Source organism: Oryctolagus cuniculus, chromosome 3 (genome assembly GCF_051225735.1).
Source record: "Oryctolagus cuniculus isolate XC-2025 breed Fujian yellow rabbit chromosome 3, ASM5122573v1, whole genome shotgun sequence".
Classification (NCBI taxonomy): Eukaryota; Metazoa; Chordata; class Mammalia; order Lagomorpha; family Leporidae; genus Oryctolagus; species Oryctolagus cuniculus.
Window position 1 is genome coordinate 168721365 of NC_142869.1, and position 19057 is coordinate 168740421.

General features: G+C 45.4%; 1 protein-coding gene across 10 annotated transcripts in view; it reads right to left on the bottom strand.

The window, feature by feature from the left end:
* CHCHD3 (coiled-coil-helix-coiled-coil-helix domain containing 3) overlaps positions 1-19057 on the bottom strand; it is a 280912-nt gene that overhangs the window by 204800 nt on the left and 57055 nt on the right. For all 10 annotated transcript variants that reach the window (XR_016231068.1, XR_016231067.1, XR_016231066.1 and 7 more), the window contains exon 3: positions 16052-16133. Coding sequence is in view for 7 of the 10 variants with exons in the window: in XM_089328628.1 (XP_089184754.1) it covers positions 16052-16133 (82 nt within the window). In the remaining 3 variants the exon portion in view is untranslated. The remainder of the gene's footprint in view (positions 1-16051; positions 16134-19057) is intronic.

Sequence of the window (19057 nt, forward strand, 5' to 3'; positions counted from 1 at the left end):
ATTGAGAGTAATTTGACAAGAACAATTTTTATATAATCTTTGGCCTAGTAAGTCTACTTCCAGGAACTTACCCCAGGGAAATATTATAAGATATGTGTAAAAATCAATAACCATGTTTGAGAGGTAACGGCATTGAGGAACAGCAGTTTAAGACATTGCTTACAATGCTGGTAGCCCATACTGGAGCACTGGTTCAAGTTCTGACTGCCCTGCTTCTGACCCAGCTCCTTGCTAATGCGTCTGGCAAGGCAGCAGACAACAGCCCGAGTACTCAGGTCCCTGCCATCCCCATGGGAGTCCCGGATAGAGCTCCTGGCTTCAGCCCCTGCTGTTGCAACTATCTGGGAAGTGAACTAGCATATGGAAGATTCTCTTTCTTTCTCTGCCTCTCTCTGTCTCTGTCACTCTGCCATCCAAATAGATAAAAAAATTATTTTCAAAAACAGTGATATCCGGCCGGTGCCGCGGCTCACTAAGCTAATCCTCTGCCTGCGGTACTGGTACCCCAGGTTCTAGTCCTGGTCAGGGCGCCAGATTCTGTCCTGGTTGCTCCTCTTCCAGTCCAGCTCTCTGCTGTGGCCCAGGAAGGCAGTGGAGGATGGCCCAAGTGCTTGGGCCCCTGCATCCGCATGAGAGACCAGGAAGAAGCACCTGGCTCCTGGCTTCGGATCAGCGCAGCGCGCCGCCTGTAGCAGCTATTTGGGGAGTGAACCAACGGAAGGAAGACCTTTCTCTCTGTCTCTCTCTCTCTCTCACTGTCTAACTCTGCCTGTCAAAAAAAAATAATAAATTTAAAAAAAAGTGATATCCAATATATTACGTTCATAATAGCAAAAAGTTCCAAACCTCATTTTGGAAGCCTAACTAGCAGTGAACTATATAATTCACGGTATAATTATAGTTCACAGTATAATTTAAGAGCAAAAATTGGAGCAGCTGACAAAAGCAAAGATGCTGGGACACCACTCCTGTGACTTTAGCCCCAGTCTATAAGTGCATGCCCATGTACCGATGCATCTGCAGTGGCTTTGTGGGAAAGGTGGGATTTCGGACGATTTTCACTTTCTCCTACTTTTCTAGCTGCATTTCTCTGATTCTATCACGCACCCTGTGGTTTGCCTTTGCTCTGCTGATGTTCTTAGGTACCAAGAAGATGCTACGTGTGGGGCGATGACAGTATACAGAGAAGCAGACAGGTCTACAGTAAAAGAGTGTCCATGGGACAAGGCGAGGAAGCAAAGACAGGCAGTGTGGAGGAGCAGAACCCTGAGGGACCTGCTTGCCTGCTCCAGCGTATGCAGTTACTCATGGACTCAGTACCTCATAGTCTTCCAACAGCAATCAAACCACTCTACCCACTAGGAACCACCAGCCTCTTTGCACACAGAACACGGCTTGGTTGCTACCTTGAGGACAGTTCACTTGACCTCTAGGCAGTTTCCACTCTTGTTTTTATTTGAGTCTTCCTGAGCCTTACCTTTGGCAAGCCTAGCAAGAAGGAATGGAGTTCTACACCTAGTTCTCACGATGCCTGGGCCACTGCCAGCGGGGTCCCCGCTGCCGCAGACACCAGGCTGCTGCAGGATCTGAGGACGCAGGAAGAGAGAGAAACTAGCAGGAACCCCCTTCTGCATATCTGCTGACGCCCCACCCCCAGCCCTCTGCTTTAAGATGTGGATCCAATCTTCCTATGCTTTTTGCTTCTTGATTAATTTATTTGCCCTTTCAAAATGCCCTCTAATTCATTACAGCCTTCCTGGAACTGCTGTCTGCCTTCTCAAATGTGACATCAGATGTCCCATAAACAACAGGGCTATTATATTAAAACCAAGAATTAGATCCAAGCGTCCTGTTTCACCCATGCCTGTTAGGCTGATATTCTACAGGTTGAATCTCATTTAATTTGCCATTTACAAGATAACCTTTCCAGGTACAACTCGCACGTCCTTCCTGCCACCTCTAATATCTGCATGTTGGGGAACATCATCTGAATAGGAGAAAATTAATTATATTTATGTCTTAATGGGGAGGAAAAACAACTGAAGGAGCTAAGCCACGCAGCGCAACCAGCTTATGACTGGGCAACTTCTTCAAGACTACTGCCCCTCTAGGCGAAGTGTGAAAGGCCCCACACAGTGAAAAGCAAGCACTGCTTTGGTCTGTGAAGTGACAGGTCTGGTCAAAGGGGTTGGGGGGAGATCTCCTGTTCTTCGATGTTTCGCTATCAGCTATAGAGTAAAACACGGCTTTCTTTACACATAGAGCCGTCACCAAAATGCTCTCCAGTCTCGTCTGATCAGACTACCAATAGTTTTCAAGACTGAAATTAAAAAAAAGGAAAAAAAAAAAAACCAACCAACATGAGGCATTGCTGTCTTCTACATACAAGCAGAAAAATAAAGAAACAAATTCTAATTTGGCGACAGGGAGAGGAGATACACTTTTACATCATTACAAGACCAGGAGAGTTTTTAACAAAAGCGAAAGGGAAAATTCATCTTGCCACTCTCACAACACGGCGAGGCTTCCCACTATGAAAGGACATGCTAAGTGCACGCAGGCCATGCCGGGGAGACGCACGCAGAAAACGCCGACGACAAACGTAAATGACCACCAGCAGAAGGAATGGGATCTCTCCTGTTTGTATTCTCCCCAGGCTTGTGTCAGGAAACCAGAATAAACATGTTATTAAAAGAGAATCGATAGGAGGCTTTAAAATATACAGTACCACAAAAGGTCAAGCCCTGAGATCGATTTTAATATAACATTTTTTGTGCAGCTTCCCAAAGGGTTCTCTTCTAATATTGTTCTTCATTTTTCTCTCACTTTGTTCCCTGACTGGTGAATTTGCTGTTCCTGACTGCAAAGAGCTGTCTAAAGCCACGTTTGCTGTGTGTCTGTCACTGCTATGACAAGCTGCTGGAAGATAAAAACACAGAAAAATCAACCACACACACACACACACACACACACACAATTTCAAGGCAGTAAGTGAGAGGACAGATACACCAGGGCATCAAGATGGGGAACCTCACCCACGGAGGGTGTGAGCACACTGACGCTCACAACCATGTGCCGTCACGGCCACTCTGGACGTCTGCCTTTCCTGGCGCCTTGAACGGGCACTGACTCCCAGGAGCCGGGGAGCGGAATGAGGGAAGAGAAAATCTCTTAGGCTGCACCAAATGCAAAGTTTCCAAAAACAAATCCATACTTCCTCGGGCTCCCTTTGAACTTAGAAGCCCCAAATGTTTAGAGAATCCTGGAATCCTCTGACCAGGTTCGCTGGGGCTAATCAGAGATCCGTGCCCGAAGACACCAGGGCTTATCTGACTTCTGTCCCAACACTCAAGGCTCAGAGACTTACGTAAATGTTCTGGTTCCATCTAATACAAAATAGAAATGCATGTGACATAGTAGATATTTTCCGCGTAGTCACAGATTTTTAGTATGTTTTTAGACAGCAATAAAAATAGTCCAAGCCTAAACTACACTTTCCTACTATAAGATTCTCACTTTAAGGTACTGTCCACTAAAAACAAAGCAAACGAAGCAACGTCTCAGGGCAGGACGGAAATGTAGATCTTTTTTCTCTAAATCACCTGAAACCACAGCAAGGTGATGGACAGACAGCAGATGTCACCCTAGGAGTCCTCATATCAAACCGTGAGAGCAAAGTAAGCCTACTAGGACGAGAGACAGGAACCACCGAGAGACAGGAACCACCGTTACTTCTAGGAAGCAGGAGAACTCGAAGGGGAAGGAGTGGGGAGGAGGCCTGGAGTAACAGTGAACTCGACTAGAAGCCCAAAGCTGCCTTGAGCGGGGAACAGCCCAGGGCAAGACACTGAACCTCTCCTAGGTGCCCTTGGATTACAGAATCACTCGCCTATTGGCTCCGTGGCCACGCTGATGGGGGAGGGAGGTCACCCAAGCATGGTTCCCAGAGGGGAACAGGAGGAGCACTGTGTCAGGCACTCAGGCAGGACAGGGGAGCTGAGAGCTCCCGCGCACAACCGCACCAGCACGTGGGCTGGACAGCTGCGCCGCCACAGGATGACTCTCCGGTCTCTGTTTCCTTTTGGACAAATCTATTTAGCCACGCAGCAAAAAATCGTCGTGACAGTGATACATTCTTTTCGGCATCTCCTAAAGGACAGGTAATGAGTTTTGTCCCCCACAGGCCTCTGTATTCAGTGCGAGAGACAGACGACAAGCAGACAGAGTGCGGAGAGGAAACATCACTGGAGACCTGTAGTCACTTCCTCTCCGAGGGGCTGTGGAGAGCTGTGAACAACGGGAGGGAGTCAGCCACGCAGGACCCAGGTGCCAGGACGATGGGCAACGTGCTCAGTGATGGGGTGGCCAAGAGGGGCGGTGTGAGGGTGGGAACACGTGGACAGATAGAGGCAGGAGAACGGAAGGTCAAGTGAAGGCTTGGACTTCGTGCTAAAGCTAATGAAAAGCTAATACAGGGTTTAAGCAAAGAAATCAACATGAGTCAGAATGTATTTTTTAAAGCACACTAATGATGCTTTGTGAAAAATGCAGTCGAGGGGGAAGAGAGTGGCCCCTGGCAGGAGACCTGGCAATGGTACAAATGAGAAATGCAAAGGGCTTAGACCAGGGTTTCTCAACCTTGGTGCTGCTGACGCGTAAGACTGAAGGACTCTGGGTGGTGGGGGGCGGTCCTTGCATTGCAGCATACTGGGCATGAACTGTAAGATGCCAAAAAGTCTCCAGATACAGCTGGCCACATGGTGAATGGGAGACAGAGCACAATCTCTCGCGGCAGCTTCAGAATACGGTAAAGATGCAGACGGTGAGAAGCAACGGGTTTGTAAAATATATTTAAGGCAGAGGACAGGCACTGTGGTGCCACAGCTTGCATGCCCACATCTCACACCAGTGTGCCGGTTCAAGTCCTGGCTCCTCTGCTTCTGATCTAGCGCCACAATGACACACATGGGAAGCACCAGACATGGATCAAGAACTTGGGTCCCTGTCATTCACGGAGACTGCAATGGCGCCCCTGGTTCTTGGCTACAGCCTTGCCCATTTTAGGAATGAACCAGTGGATGGAAATCCGACCCCTTTCTCTCATCCCCTTCCCCTGCTCTGTCACTTTGCCTTTCAAATAAATAAATACATAAACCTTTTATAGAAAATAAAGTAGGGGCCGGTGTTGTGGCACAGCAGGGTAAGTGTCAGCTCCAGTCCTGGCTGCCTGACTTCCAATCTAGCTCCTTGCTAACATGCCTGGGAAGGCAGCGGAAGATAGCCTAAGGTGCATGGATGCTCTCGCTCACACACACACTCACTCTCTCTCTCTCTTTCCCCACCCCCCTCGCACTTGCTCTTGCACTATCACTCTCCCTTTCAAATGCATTTTTAAAAAATAAAGTAAAAGCAGAGACGATGGGGCACAGTAATTGGAAAGCAGGAATGTAGAGACACAGCCAAGAAGGTAGAATGAACAATAATCAGTAACGAGAATTCTGATAATGTCATTCATTATCTCTGTTTTCAGTATTTTCAGGAAAGAGCTTTCTTTCTAAGACAACCCTATGTGGGGGCTACATAAATAACCTAACTTACATAGACTACACTGGAATAATAATTTGGACTCCTTTTCTATAATTCTATAAAAACTGAATTGAACGATTGACAGATATATTCATAAAGAAATGAACAATTTCCAACATATTTCGGCAAAATCTACAGGAATATTAATCTTCACCCACTATTTGACAGTATTTTGACAGTTTTACTTCAAAATATAGTCATGTGGATTTAAAAAAAAAAAACACCCAAAAAGTCCTTTGATTTTGCAAATTTGCTTTTGCAACTAAATGTCTTATTTATTGAGCTCCATAATGAAGACATAGCTGACTGTGCTGAGACCTGTAAAACCTGAAGTCTGCTTCAGGAACCCACTTCACAAGAAGCCAGGATGGAGCGCTGGGCCGCAGAGGTAGGAGGAAACACCACTGCTGGGCCAGAGCGTGACTGAGCCTCGGACACGGGGTCTGGCAGAGCGTAGTGAGCACGGCTTCTGCCGCTGGCCCGCCTAGCGCAGACCCCACGCCCTCCGTGACTGTAAGCCAGTGACCTTCTCTGTGTTCGCACCACTTCATCTCCTAAGTGAAGGCACCAGCAGCAGCCCTGACCTGCCTCCTGGCGCTGCTTTAGGGATGCAATGGTCAGCAAGTGCCAAGGGTCTAGTCCAAGTGCTTGGGACAAAAGAAGTGTTCAGAGAGTCTCAGCTAAGAGCCTTGCATGGGATTATTTACAATGACATACCATTACCAGTAGTAGTATGACTTTTCTTAGGGAGAGACTCTGTTTTATTTAATCATCTATTTCATTTACTTGAAAGACAGACTTACAGAGAAAGGTAGAGACAGAGAGAGAGACAGGGAAAGATCTTTCATCAGCTGGTTCATTCCCCGCAAATGGCCGCAATGACCAGAGCTGGGCAGATCAGAAGCCAGGAGTCTGGAGTTTTTTTGGGTCTCCCACATGGGTGCAGGGGCCCAAGAGCTTGGGCCATCCTCTTCTGCTTTCCCAGGCACATAAGCAGGAAGCTGGATTGGAAGTAGAGTAGCCGGGACTCGAACAGGCACCCATATGATGCCAGTGCTGCAGGCCAAGACTTTAACCCACTGTGCCACAGTGCCAGACCTATGGCTTGGTTTTAATTCATAAATCCCACCAGGAAGACAAGATGCATGGTAATTTATGGGTTTTAAGAGATTTTTGCCATAATCAAATTAGCATTCACAAAAGGGCACCAGGAAATAAGAAATCTAAAAGATCCATTCTGGGAAGGTGTGAAGGGAAACAAATTTATATCATTAACAGAAACACATCCATGGTTAATCTCTATTTTTGTATTTTATACTTGGTAACAAAAACCACTCTAATGCGATAACTCAAAATTTTTCCCTATATGGAGTGGCTGAAGCTCAGGAGGCAGACAGTTTATATCTAAGGAAGCAATTACAACTAGTAATGTCACTAATAAATTGTTCCTCGGATAGCTGCACATACTTCAATGAAGGAACTCAACGCTCTTGTTCCAAAAGTGATGTGTCCCATCAGCTAGGGGCTGAAAGTATGGCACAGCAGGTTAGTCCACCACTTGTGATGCCTTATAGGAGTGCTAGTTCCAGTCCCAGCTGCTCAGCTTATGATCCAGCTCCCCACTGACACCCCTGGAAAATCAACAGAAGATAACCTGAGGGACTTGGATCCTTGTCCCCAACAAAGGAGGCCAAGATGGATGTCCGGGCTCCCAGCTTCAATCTCACACAGCCATGTCCATTGTGGCCATTTGGAAGAGTCAACCAGAGAATGCAAGCTCTCTCTTTGGCAGATCTCCGTCTCTCATTCCCTCTCTGCCACTCTGCCTTTCAAGGCAACAAGTATATGTTTTTAAAAAAGAAGACGACATTTAAGTTTGTAGACTAAATATAGTGACTGACTACCAACACTATTAGCCAAAAGGCTATGCATCAAACACAACCAAAACAAAACAACAGAATGAAACATTTTTTTTTTGACATTTCATTTCAGACTAGTTCTAAATTTACAAAGCAAAAATTGTGAGGCAGTAATACAAAGAGTTCCCAGATACTCTTCATCCATTTCCCCTGTTAACATATCCTGGTCCTATCTATCACAATTAAGGAACCACATCCAGATTGCCTGATCTTTTTTTTTTTTTTTTTAAGATTTATTTATTTATTTGAAAGTCAGAGTTACACAGAGAGAGGAGAGGCAGATAAAGAGAGAGAGGTCTTCCGTCCGATGGTTCACTCCCGAGATGGCCACAACGGCCGGAGCTGCGCCAATCCGAAACCAGGAGCCAGGAGCTTCCTCTAGGTCTTCCACATGAGTGCAGGGGCCCAAGGACTTGAGCCATCTTCCACTGCTTTCCCAGGCCATAGCAGAGAGCTGGATCAGAAGTGGAGCATCTGGGTCTCAAAGCAGCACCCATATGGGATGCCAGCGCTTCGGGCCAGGGCATTAACCCGCTGCGCCGCTGCGCCGGCCCCTGATCTTTTTTTAATCCCAAAATCTTTTACCCCTTCCATCCTTCTGAGCCTCTAGAATGAGACAAGCTCAGGGAGGAACCAACAATACATTTCTTTGTATCACCTGCAATCACTTTCCAAAGCAAACTCTGCGTCTCTTCATTGCTTTCTGTCTCCTGGAGGGAAGTCAACCCATCCCAAACTGCGGAAGGCACCCAGGTGGTTCCACTGAAGTCAGCAGCTCTCAAGTGAGCACACATGCACCTCACTGCCCACAAGCAGGTAACTCTGCTCCAAAATCCACGAGACAGAGTACCATCTGCTTCCACTTCCATTTCCTGCTGTGCTATGAGGACAAGTGTCCAATCTTAAACTAATAAGAACTGAACAAGAAATTCAAACTGCACCATTAAAAAAATGCATACACAAACAAACATTTAATAGTAAGCTGCAATCCATGCAAAAACACATCCACTTTCTCCAGGTTCTCCAAAGGGTTTGGTCCTAAGGGAAGTTTTCAAAACAGCATACAGAGCAGCTGTCCAAATCACATGACCAACAGCATGCAACAGAGGCCACTGTCAAGAGATCTTTAATTACTAACGGTTAGATGGCTTAGTAGAGAAAGTCCTGTTACTCCTTTCCACATTTCTAAATTAAGAACTCTAAAGGAGGTATTCCTTGTCCATGGAAATTAGACTATGGGGTGGCTAAGTCCACAAATGCTGCACTTCTGATCCAGCTTCCTGCTTATGGATGACCCACGGCCTGAGTTCAGCCTCCATGGACCGCTGCCCACAAAGGTGGGCATCTGGACTTAAGGAGACAGACACAGACCACTGCCCACCCACCCTGAAAGGCAGAACAGAACTGAGTCTATCCAACAGGCACCACTTGGAATAGAAAGATATGCTCCTCATACACACAGTGTCCAAATGGGAGAAAACGATGCTGACCAAAGGGTCCCAAAGGAAGCTCCAGTCAGCATCAGGGGCAGCCAGGATGATCCCCAGGGAGAAAGGGCCTGGTGAGTTACGTTCTGAGTTTCAACCATAAGCAGCCAGCACTTAAATCAGCTCAGTATTGGGCTCCACAATGAAGACAACATGACTCCACCCCCTCAACACAGAGTAGGGCTAAGTGGCAGTGTGGTTCTCGCCTGCTCCCACCGAGGACAGAAACACTTGACAGTCACGGACCCCGGTCACCTGTTTTTATAAAACAATGATAATACTGACAGTCAACGGGAACAGTTTACATACAGAATAATGAAAGATTTACATAGTACCTTACAATCCATTCTTCTTCCTTTGCCCATCCTCCACCCAAAAAAAAATGCTGGGTTGTTCTGGACAATGGCAAAACTTCCACAAGGACTACTACAATAGAACTGAGAACCCAATTCCTAGAAACTTCTAGATGCAGCAAACAACACTGGCGCAAATTACTTCAAACACTATGCATCATGAGAGAAAACACTGTAATTACTGTCAAAAGAGACATTTGAACAAGAAGCGGCTGAGCATCAGCACTGCTATTACAACCAGTAAAAAAAGTTACAGATTTCCATGGCATGCTTGATTGACTCTGGTTTTCCAGGTCTCATAGTCTTGCCATGTAAAAATAGCTGCTCAAACAGAACTCAAGGCAGGATTCTACAACAGCACAGCATCAATAGGAAAGAAAATTGGATTTGGAAAAAGATGTGAATTAAACACAGACTGGATAATCCAACCTTCTATAATTGTTGGTTATAGAAAAGCAGTTGTCTCTATTAAAAATAGAAAAGTGCCACTTGGAGAAAGAAAGACGAAAGGAGCAGATGGCACAAGATTCCGATATCTAATACATACACAACACTTGCAAGCAGGTCCCAGGGAAAACTGCGGCGTGGTTAGCACGTGAGCTTCCTGTTAGGTGCAGAACTTTTGAGCAGAAGGAAATGTGAAAGTGTGAGTATAAAACAACAGCAATGCAATAAGCACGGCTGTGGCAGGAAAGCAGACCTAAAACGGGGTTAGCGAGAAAAACAATCTAAGGTAACAGGATTTTGATCCTACAGAAGGATCGCTGTCATGCTGGGGTTCATCAGAGACTATTTGGAAGATACTGCCAACAAACCATTCGCTAGCTCCAAGGAAGCCGGACACCGGGAAATACGCTCAGGTTCCAGAAGGGTGATGTGGGGGACCCCCGAGGGTCACCTGGACATCACTGCAGGCTTACACCTCCAATGTTTGCCAAAAAGAAGTGAAACTCATGTGTGCCAGCGGTGACTGGCCTCCAACCCCCTAAGTTCCCTTCAAATCTACACTTCTGTGATGAGACCTGACAAATATTAGTTATGAACAGTACTTGTTCCCTGGAGGTGTGTTTTTTTTTTCAATTATTATATACCTAGAAATTACATGTAGCTTGAAGGCACGTAATTTTCCTAACAAGTGGATAATTTGTGTCTCTGACAGGAAAACAGTGTTCAACACTGTGCTACATTAAAACAAAGATTCATAAGACAAGTATCTATAGTCTCTGGTTAATGTCTGACTTCGAAGCAAAATTTAATCACTTTGCATTTATTTTAAATGTGACGTAGAATATATACGGTGTGCACACACACAAGGAGTTACTGTGCTTTTTAGAAAAAAGGTTGCAGGGAAAAGGGTGAGACTTTCCAATTCTCGTATCCATTCAACTGAACAAATATCTGAGAGCATTTACTATGGGGACGGCACCGTGACAGGCATACCACCACTTTTCATACTATTGATTTCAAATGTGTTGCTAACCTACCTGTTTATCCCTGGCAGACTCTCCTCTTCCCTTTTTCAGCCTTCAACTCCAAAGGCAGAAAGCATCAAATAATAAAATCAAAATCAGTTATTACATAGAACGAATTTAAACAGAAGGTACCAGGGTCCAGTGCTGTGCCGTAATGGGTAAAGCTGCCGCCTGCAGTTTTGGCATCCCATTTGGGCACCAATTCGAGACCCGGCTGCTCCACTTCTGATCCAGCTCTCTGTTATGGCCTGGGATAGCAGTAGAAGATGGCTCAAGTCCTTGGGTCCATGCAGCCATGTGGGAGACCCAGAGGAAGCTCCTGGCTCCTGGCTTCGGATCAGTGCAGCTTCGGCCACTGCGGCCATCTGGGGAGTGAACCATCGGATGGAAGATATCTCTCTCTCTCTTTCTCTCTCTCTCTCTCTCTCTGCCTCTGCATAACTCTTTCAAACAAATAAATAAATCTTAAAAAAAAAAAAAAACACACACACACAAAAAAGTAGGTTCCATCCCTATAAATTTCCCCACTACTATGAGAATCTAAAAAAGCACAAATAAGGTTTAAGCCCTTACTGGATGATATCAATAGTGCCATCAATAAAAAAATAAATGGACTATGCTTCAGTATAACCCAGATAGATACATATGCCTAATTTATTAAACCACTAATTAAACCAAATTAATTATTTTACATTTCACAAATCTAATGTATATTTTTTTCCCAAATAATTAAAACTGGAGCGGGGTGGTAAGGGGTGGGAATCTCAAGGATCTTCGTTTAAAACAGCAAGGCAGTAATCTTGGCTGACACAGCGCCCCTTCCAACATCAAGCAGCTACTCCCTTTCTTCTTGGTTTCATGAAGAAAAGTTATTAAAACTGAAACCCGTTCACTTGCCTTTGTAAGTGAAGAGGTGAAATTCAAATGTCAAAGGTCAGAGGTCAGAGCAGTCACATTTTTCTTGCTGTCAGGGACTGACTTTTGGAAGTAGGGCACAGGGGAGAAGTAAATCACATTTTAAAAGTCTATACTCAAATACCGGAGCACATTATGCCCTTGCTACACGGGCCCACTACAATCCCAACACAGTGTGGTCAGCTATAAGCCAAACACACAACAGGCTATCACAGCCACACAGACTTTCCATCATGGCCACTCACTTGGGCAGACGCTTTGCTATGGAAAACCAAGACTGCAAACCAGGCCTACCCATTTCAGCCGGTAGAGCAATACGCCAACAATTTGGGAGCATGCTTTTGTTTACTAAGCAAATCGCTCAAGATTCCCATAAAGCAAATCTATGATAACATGAATTGAGAGCTCTCGAATAAATGTCTTTTTAAAAAATGAGAATACAACATACACAGTCACAGTGCTTATATTAGCTGTACTGTCACTGTGGCCCCAGTAAAAAAAAGTCTCCTATGAGGCAACCCAGAAGGGTGCCATGCTTGCGTCAGACTTACGTGAGCTGCAAATCACAGAGCTGAGGCAAATTTCCATGAGGTATCTTCAGTTTATTGGTTTCTGAATGAGAGCGCTCGATGTGTGTGGCCCTACCAACTGGAGATGCTGAAAACCAGATGCTTCTTCACAAGGGGAAAGGCAAGGGCAGGTGATCAGGAAGTCGCTCCAATCCAACAGGTTTTAGTGTGGAGTGTATATGGACTGCGTTTCGTCCATTCTAGGACGGACATTTGCTCCGTGTTTTTGCACACTGGGAAGCATCTTATGATTGTGTCTGCCACAGCTGTCATAGCTTGCAGAACCAGTGGTAGCAGCTTGGAAAGACCCCAGGAACAACAGCGGAGCAATCATTTAAGGAATGCTGCGCTGCCAAGGTTCCGAAGGCACGGAGAGCGTCACTGTGCGGGCTAACGAGCACATCGAGGCTGAGTTCAGAAGGGATTGGGAAGAGTTAAACCCAACAGGAACAGTGACAAAGCCTCCGCCCTAGGTTTCTTGCTATGGGCACAACTGATCATTTGAGCCAGTCAGTTCTCCTCCTGGGGGTTGGGGGCAGCCATCCTGTGAATTACAGAATATGCACAGCCTCCCTGGCCTCTATCAGTCAGACGCTGGGACCACCTGACAAGCTGGGACAGCCAAAACACCTCCAACCCTTGTCAGGTGCCCCAGGGGGCCAGAACCTCCCTTAGTTGACAAGGATCATCTCCATCCATGTCCTTTGCTTACTCTTTCCTTTTATGAATGCACAAGGGACATACGGCTTTGAAAATCCAAAATTAGTCTTAACGAGCCGTCTCAAGAAGCAAACTCTAGGAGATAATCTATTGTGTTATAATTTGCAGTCAGTTTGTTTCCTAATGGGACATCAGCTACACTCAAATTTTGAGAAAACCAACAGTGCCTTCAATTCAGTGGTGTTCGGCCACCTGCCACCCATTCCCGGGGTGCCGAAAGCGTCCTCAGGGCCTCCCGTTGGGGAATGATCTCCCCACTAGTCACGGCCCCTTCTTCCCTAGCCAGCCAGGGTCCCCTGGTCTTTCCTTTAGTGCCTCTAGAAACATCTGAGATGCTTCAGAAATCCCCTTGCTTCCAGAGGTCACTAAAGCTGCAGCCTTTCAACCAAAGAAACCTAACTGAACAGGGTCCCTGTGCAGGCTGCCCTGCGAGAAAACACTGCAGAATACCCCCCTGCTACCAAGCGCACCAGCCTGTGACAAACGCAACTGCTTCTCCTCACCGCTCACGCACAGGAGGCGCTGAGGAGGGCCGGGAAGAAAACAAGAGTCGCTAAAACTCTGTGTTGCAGTCTAGGATTCACCGTACTCTTCTCTACTTCTGAGCGAGCCCGAGGTTTTCCACAGTAAAAAGCTTACGATGATAATAAATATTCTATAAGGGGGGGGAGGGGACATACACACAACTGAAGTTAGCTCCAAAGGCCTTTTCAAACAAGTGTGTCCAAAACTCACACACGTTTATCTGTGCCTACGGCCAGATTCTAAGTGCTTGAGAACGGGCACCCAGTGCTGTGTGCATTTGGGGTAAAAAGAGAAAATGTGCGAAGCAGGGTGCGTCCAAGTTGCAGCACAACGGCGCGAGGAGCCCGCTCTCTCCAACTGCTTCAAGCCTTTATCCAAATGCAGGCAACAGACACAAGAGTGTGTCAATCCTGTCACTCCAAAAACTCGCTTTTCAACAGACGGCATGTAGAATGTCCTGAATGCCTTTCTAAAGGAGGGAAAAAAAAGGAAGGAAGGAAAGAAAAACACAGCTATTGATTCTTCCAGGAGCAATCGTGCAGATGAACACGAGACTTTTTAACCAAGATCTGACAGCTGCGGGCTTTCGTGAAGGAGGCCTTAAGCAAAACATTTTTTTTTTTTTTTCAAAGAAAAAAAAAAAAGTAATAATATAAAGGCTGGACCACCCTCTGCTCTTCTTAAAGGTGACACGAAATAAATTCTTTATCAATAGTCATTTGTCCAGGGTACAGCTAGGCTGCCAACCCCATTCCACGTGAGATATGAAACTGGATCTCCCCAGCACCTTTCATTCATCTCTTCTGCCCTTTCCCTTTCATGGACCAGGGCAGAGCAAATGGGAGTTGAATAATGAAGAAGGGGGAAAAGAACACCACAGCGAGTCTCTAACTAAAGACCGCACCATATGGGGCGAATAGAAGATTAAAAAAAAAAAAAAAACCTATGAAATATAAGCAAAATAAATGAGGGCTTAACCTAAACCTCCTCATTAAAATAAAATAGAATAAAAAATAATAAAATTCCAAAGGCAAGACATTCTACCATAACACCTTGATTTTTCCTTCTTAATGAAAGTGATCTGGATTTTTTTTTTAATATTTAAACTCCACTATCTAATTATATACTCCATCTACTTAACTCAATTAAATGATTATAAAGTGCTACATGGGAAACTACTGAAATATACACAGACCTTTTGGGCAGCACTAATTGCATCCTGACTTGTAGAACCCTAAGCCATAACCCTTCTCTATTTCCAGAGAAAACGGTGCTCTTAATCAAAAACTCATTCTCTCCCATGTATTCTGTACAACTTAGGAGTTAGCTTAAGTAGTTTGTCAGAAGGGAAGAAAAATTAGAGAACGTTTATTCAAGTAAAGGCTGCAGGCCCAGTGGCTGCTGAGGACTGCAAGCCAGTTCACCCATGCTTGACGCGTAGCTCTCTCCAGCACAACAGCGAGGCACTTGGAAACAAAACAAATACCTGCAGCATCCACGGGGAGGTGGGCACTTCTTAGGTGCTCGCAGTAGAGACACGCTCACGTGACTGCACAAGCCTAACGCTGGGCGAGGCATGCCAATTTCACAAATAGCACAGATGGAAGCACTGGACTATCTTGGATTCAAACGCATTCACATATTTTTATGAATAAGTACATACTTTAAGTCTTTAAAAAGTAGTACTTTTTTTTTTTTTAAGAAGAAAAGCATGTTGTTTTGTACGTTGCTTTATTTCAATTTCTGGCTCTTCAACATCTTTTTGAATCAGCACCTAAGAATCCACTTGACTATCTAGTGCTCCACTGCAGGCATGTTCCATAATTCATGTACCAGGCCCGTGAGAATGGTCATTTGGATTGCTCTGCATCTCGTACTACTACAAAAAGCACTCCAATAGCATTCTTTCTAGTTGTTATCAGTAGCACTATGAATAAGGGGGACAATAAAATGGAAGCATAATAAGGGGAAAAAAGCAGTAAAATGTTTATAAGGATGGGATTACAGTGGATTTTTATTTTCAATCTCACATATTTCTGTAACATCCCAGGTTTTTTGAGCAAGTATAAAATTAATTAGTGCTACTGTTAATTCAGGTACCAAATATGACATATGGTATTCATCATAACCTATAATGGTGTTTACTTTAATGCCCACAGCAGACAATATAATTTTCAATCATAAACACAATTTTCTGGATGGACTGAGAAATTCCTGAAGAGTCCTCAAGAACCATTTCTCACAAAGGAAACAGGGCTCACTATGCATGCAATGAAGTACCGCACAAGAGATACCATGGTGATTTACCAGCACATTTGGCAACAGAGTAACACGGGGCTCTCACAAACACAATCCAAAACCAAAAATGACCAAGGGTGCATGTTCAGCTCATTCTAAAATTCAACCAAACAACAACAATGAGGCTTATGGTCACCATTCTTCTCTAAAAACATCTGACAACAGAACAAGCCCACCAAAAGCTCTCCTGAAGACCGTGACACTCACCGTTTCTGAGTTTCGGACTCCTTCTTGGCTTGTTCCAAGGCCAGCTCCTCAGCGACTCTCCTTTTCAATTCTTCATCAGAAACTGCAATCAATAAACAGCAATGGGAGATAAAAATAAGTGCCTCACTCAAAACAAAGGCAAGAAAATACTCAGGAAAACGAAGCTGAGATCAGATCCAGACAAAGTTCTGCCAGGTGGTCAGCATCTCCCTGGAACTTCCTACACGCTGTGGAAAAGACCAATTAGTGCGCTTCAGGAGTAATTGCATCAAGGGTTCCCTGGTGACCTAAAAATTTCCACACCTGCCAAAATTTCTAATAAATCGAGGAGCTGCTTACTGCCCAGTGGGGACTGAGCTGTTAAGTACAGATTCTCCAAAATGATGTCCTAACCTTAAAGTCTGAAAATTACGTGCAAGGGATAATGAGGGGACTTTAGAGAGGAAAATGACACGAAATCTTCTCATTCCAGTAACATCACATTTAACAAAACCACTTGCTACACAGAAGTCACTTGTATGTACATTCGTTTTCAAGAACTTGAAGACAAGCTTTGTGGAATACAGGTCATTCACATTCAGGTGCCAACAACTGGAGAGAGACACAGAACAGGGCTGAGAACACAACCACGCCTTGCTAAATGCCTGACGGCTCCATTCAAGACACGGTTTTTCCAATTAGAGGACTGTGATGAAATGCTTTGTAAAGATTCCTACAGATACGATGATGAGCAGGAAGGACAAGTTTTACACACTTCCTTCAGAGTCTTCCAGAAGACACAAGCAGAGGCTAGGTCTTCGCCATCTGAAACCTACTACCCAGGAGCCAGCGCCGTGGTGCACTGGGCTAAGACTCAAGCCGCCATCTGCAATGCTGGCATCCAATATGGGTGCCAGTTCCAGTCCTGGCTGCTCCGCTTTGGATCCAGCTCCCTGCTGTGGCCTGGGAAAGCAGCAAATGATGACCCATGTCCTTAGGCCTCTGCACCCATGTGGGGAACCCAGAGGAAGCTCCTGGTTCCAAGGCTGCAGCTTGGCCCAGCCCTGGCTGTTCAGGCCATTTGGGAAGCAAACCAATGAATGGAAGATCTCTCTCTCTCTAACTTGCAAATAAATAAATAAATCTTCTAAAAAAAAAAAAATCAAGCAGTTGGCGTACACAATTAGAATCCAGTTGTTTCAACTCACCATAGGAAGGAAGGAAGGAAGGAAGGAAGGAAGGAAGGAAGGAAGGAAGGGAGGGAGGGAGGGAGGGAGGGAGGGAGGGAGGGAGGGAGGGAGGGAGGGAGGGAGGGAGGGAGGGAGGGAAGGAGGGAGGGATCTACCCAAAACGATGACCAAGAAAGCACTGCTTGGAGGATCTGAGAATACACACAGAACCTATGTATCTCTTGCAATGGTTGAGCCCCTGAGAACTGGACAGCACTGTCTCTGCTCTCAGGACACACTATTTGATTACCCCAATATTATGTATGCCTCAGGACAAACACCTAAAATGAATTATAATTGCATATGCAAAAACCTTTTTAAACTCTTTAGCTGGCAAATAACAACAAAGATACAGGAAGATTCATAAAGATGCTGTCTCTTGGTTGTAGACTGCCAGAGGGCAACACGGGCACCACACGCCACCAGTACGAAGCTGAACAGCAATCCCACAATAAAGGAGAGAGAATCCACATTCCTTACCTGAGAAGGGACTGTGTCCCGAGTAATCTACTTAGAGAGGATTCTCCCAGCTCAACAAAAAGACAATCCAGTTAAAAATGGGGAAGGGACATGAATACACAAAGAAAATAGAGAGATGGCCAACAAGCACAGGAAAAGCTGCTCAACAGCATTCGTCAAGAGGAAGTGCAAATCAAATCCACCCCGATGCATCACTTCAACCCCACTAGACAAACAGCAGCAAGTGTTGCTGAAGACGTGGAGCAACTAGAACTCCCACGAATCGCTGGTGAGGCTGTCCAGTGGGGAAGCCATCATGGAAAACGGTGTCTGGCAGCTCCCTGAAAGGCTAAATTGAATTACCAGTAATTCTAGAATTAGGTACTTATCTATTCAAGAAAATGGCAAACATATGTCTACGGAAAGACTTGTACACACGGTGGCGGGGGGAGGGGGCAGGGGCGGCGCTGTAGCATAGCGGTTTAAAGCCCCAGCCTGCAGCACCAGCATCCCATATGGGTGCCGGTTCAAGTCTTGGCTGTTTCTCTTCTGAGCCAACTCTCTGCCATGGCCTGGGAAAGCAGCAGAAGATGGTCCAAGTCCTTGGGCCCCTGCACCTGCGTGGGAGACCTGGAAGAAGCTCCTGGCTCCTGGCTTCAGATCGGTACAGCTCTAGCCGTTGCAGTCATTTGGGGAGTGAACCAGCGGAATGGAAGACCTCTCTCTCTCTCTCTCTCTCTCTCTCTCTCTCTCCCTCCTTCCCTCCCTCCCTCCCTGCCTCTCCTTCTCTCTCTGTGTAACTCTTTCAAATAAATAATTCTTTAAAAAAAAAAAGACTTATATACGGATGATTTACAGCAGCACTGTTCACAATACCTCCACAAGTGGAGACAACCTAACTGCTCATCAACTGATGAATGGATAAACAAAATGTAGTATATCTAGTCAGTGTAGTGTTAGCCACAAACAGGAATGAAGTACCAGTGCATGCTAGACCCAAGTGAGCCTTGTAAACATTATACTAAGTGAAAAGAAGTCAGAAATGAAAGTGTTATCTTCTTCCATTAGTAGGAAATGTCTAGGATAGGCAAATCCACAGACACAAAAAATGGGTTAGTGGTTGTGAGGGCTGGCAGAAAGGAGAAATCAGGAATGATAGCTAAGAGGTACAGAATTAATTTTTTAAAAGATTTAATTATTTATTTATTTGAAAGAGTTAGAGAGAGGCAGAGAGAGACACAGAAGTCTTCCATCTGTTGGTTCACTCTCCAGATGGCCACAACAGCCAGTGTGCGGCCGATTTGAAGCTAGGAGCCAGGAGTTTCTTCCAGGTTTCCCA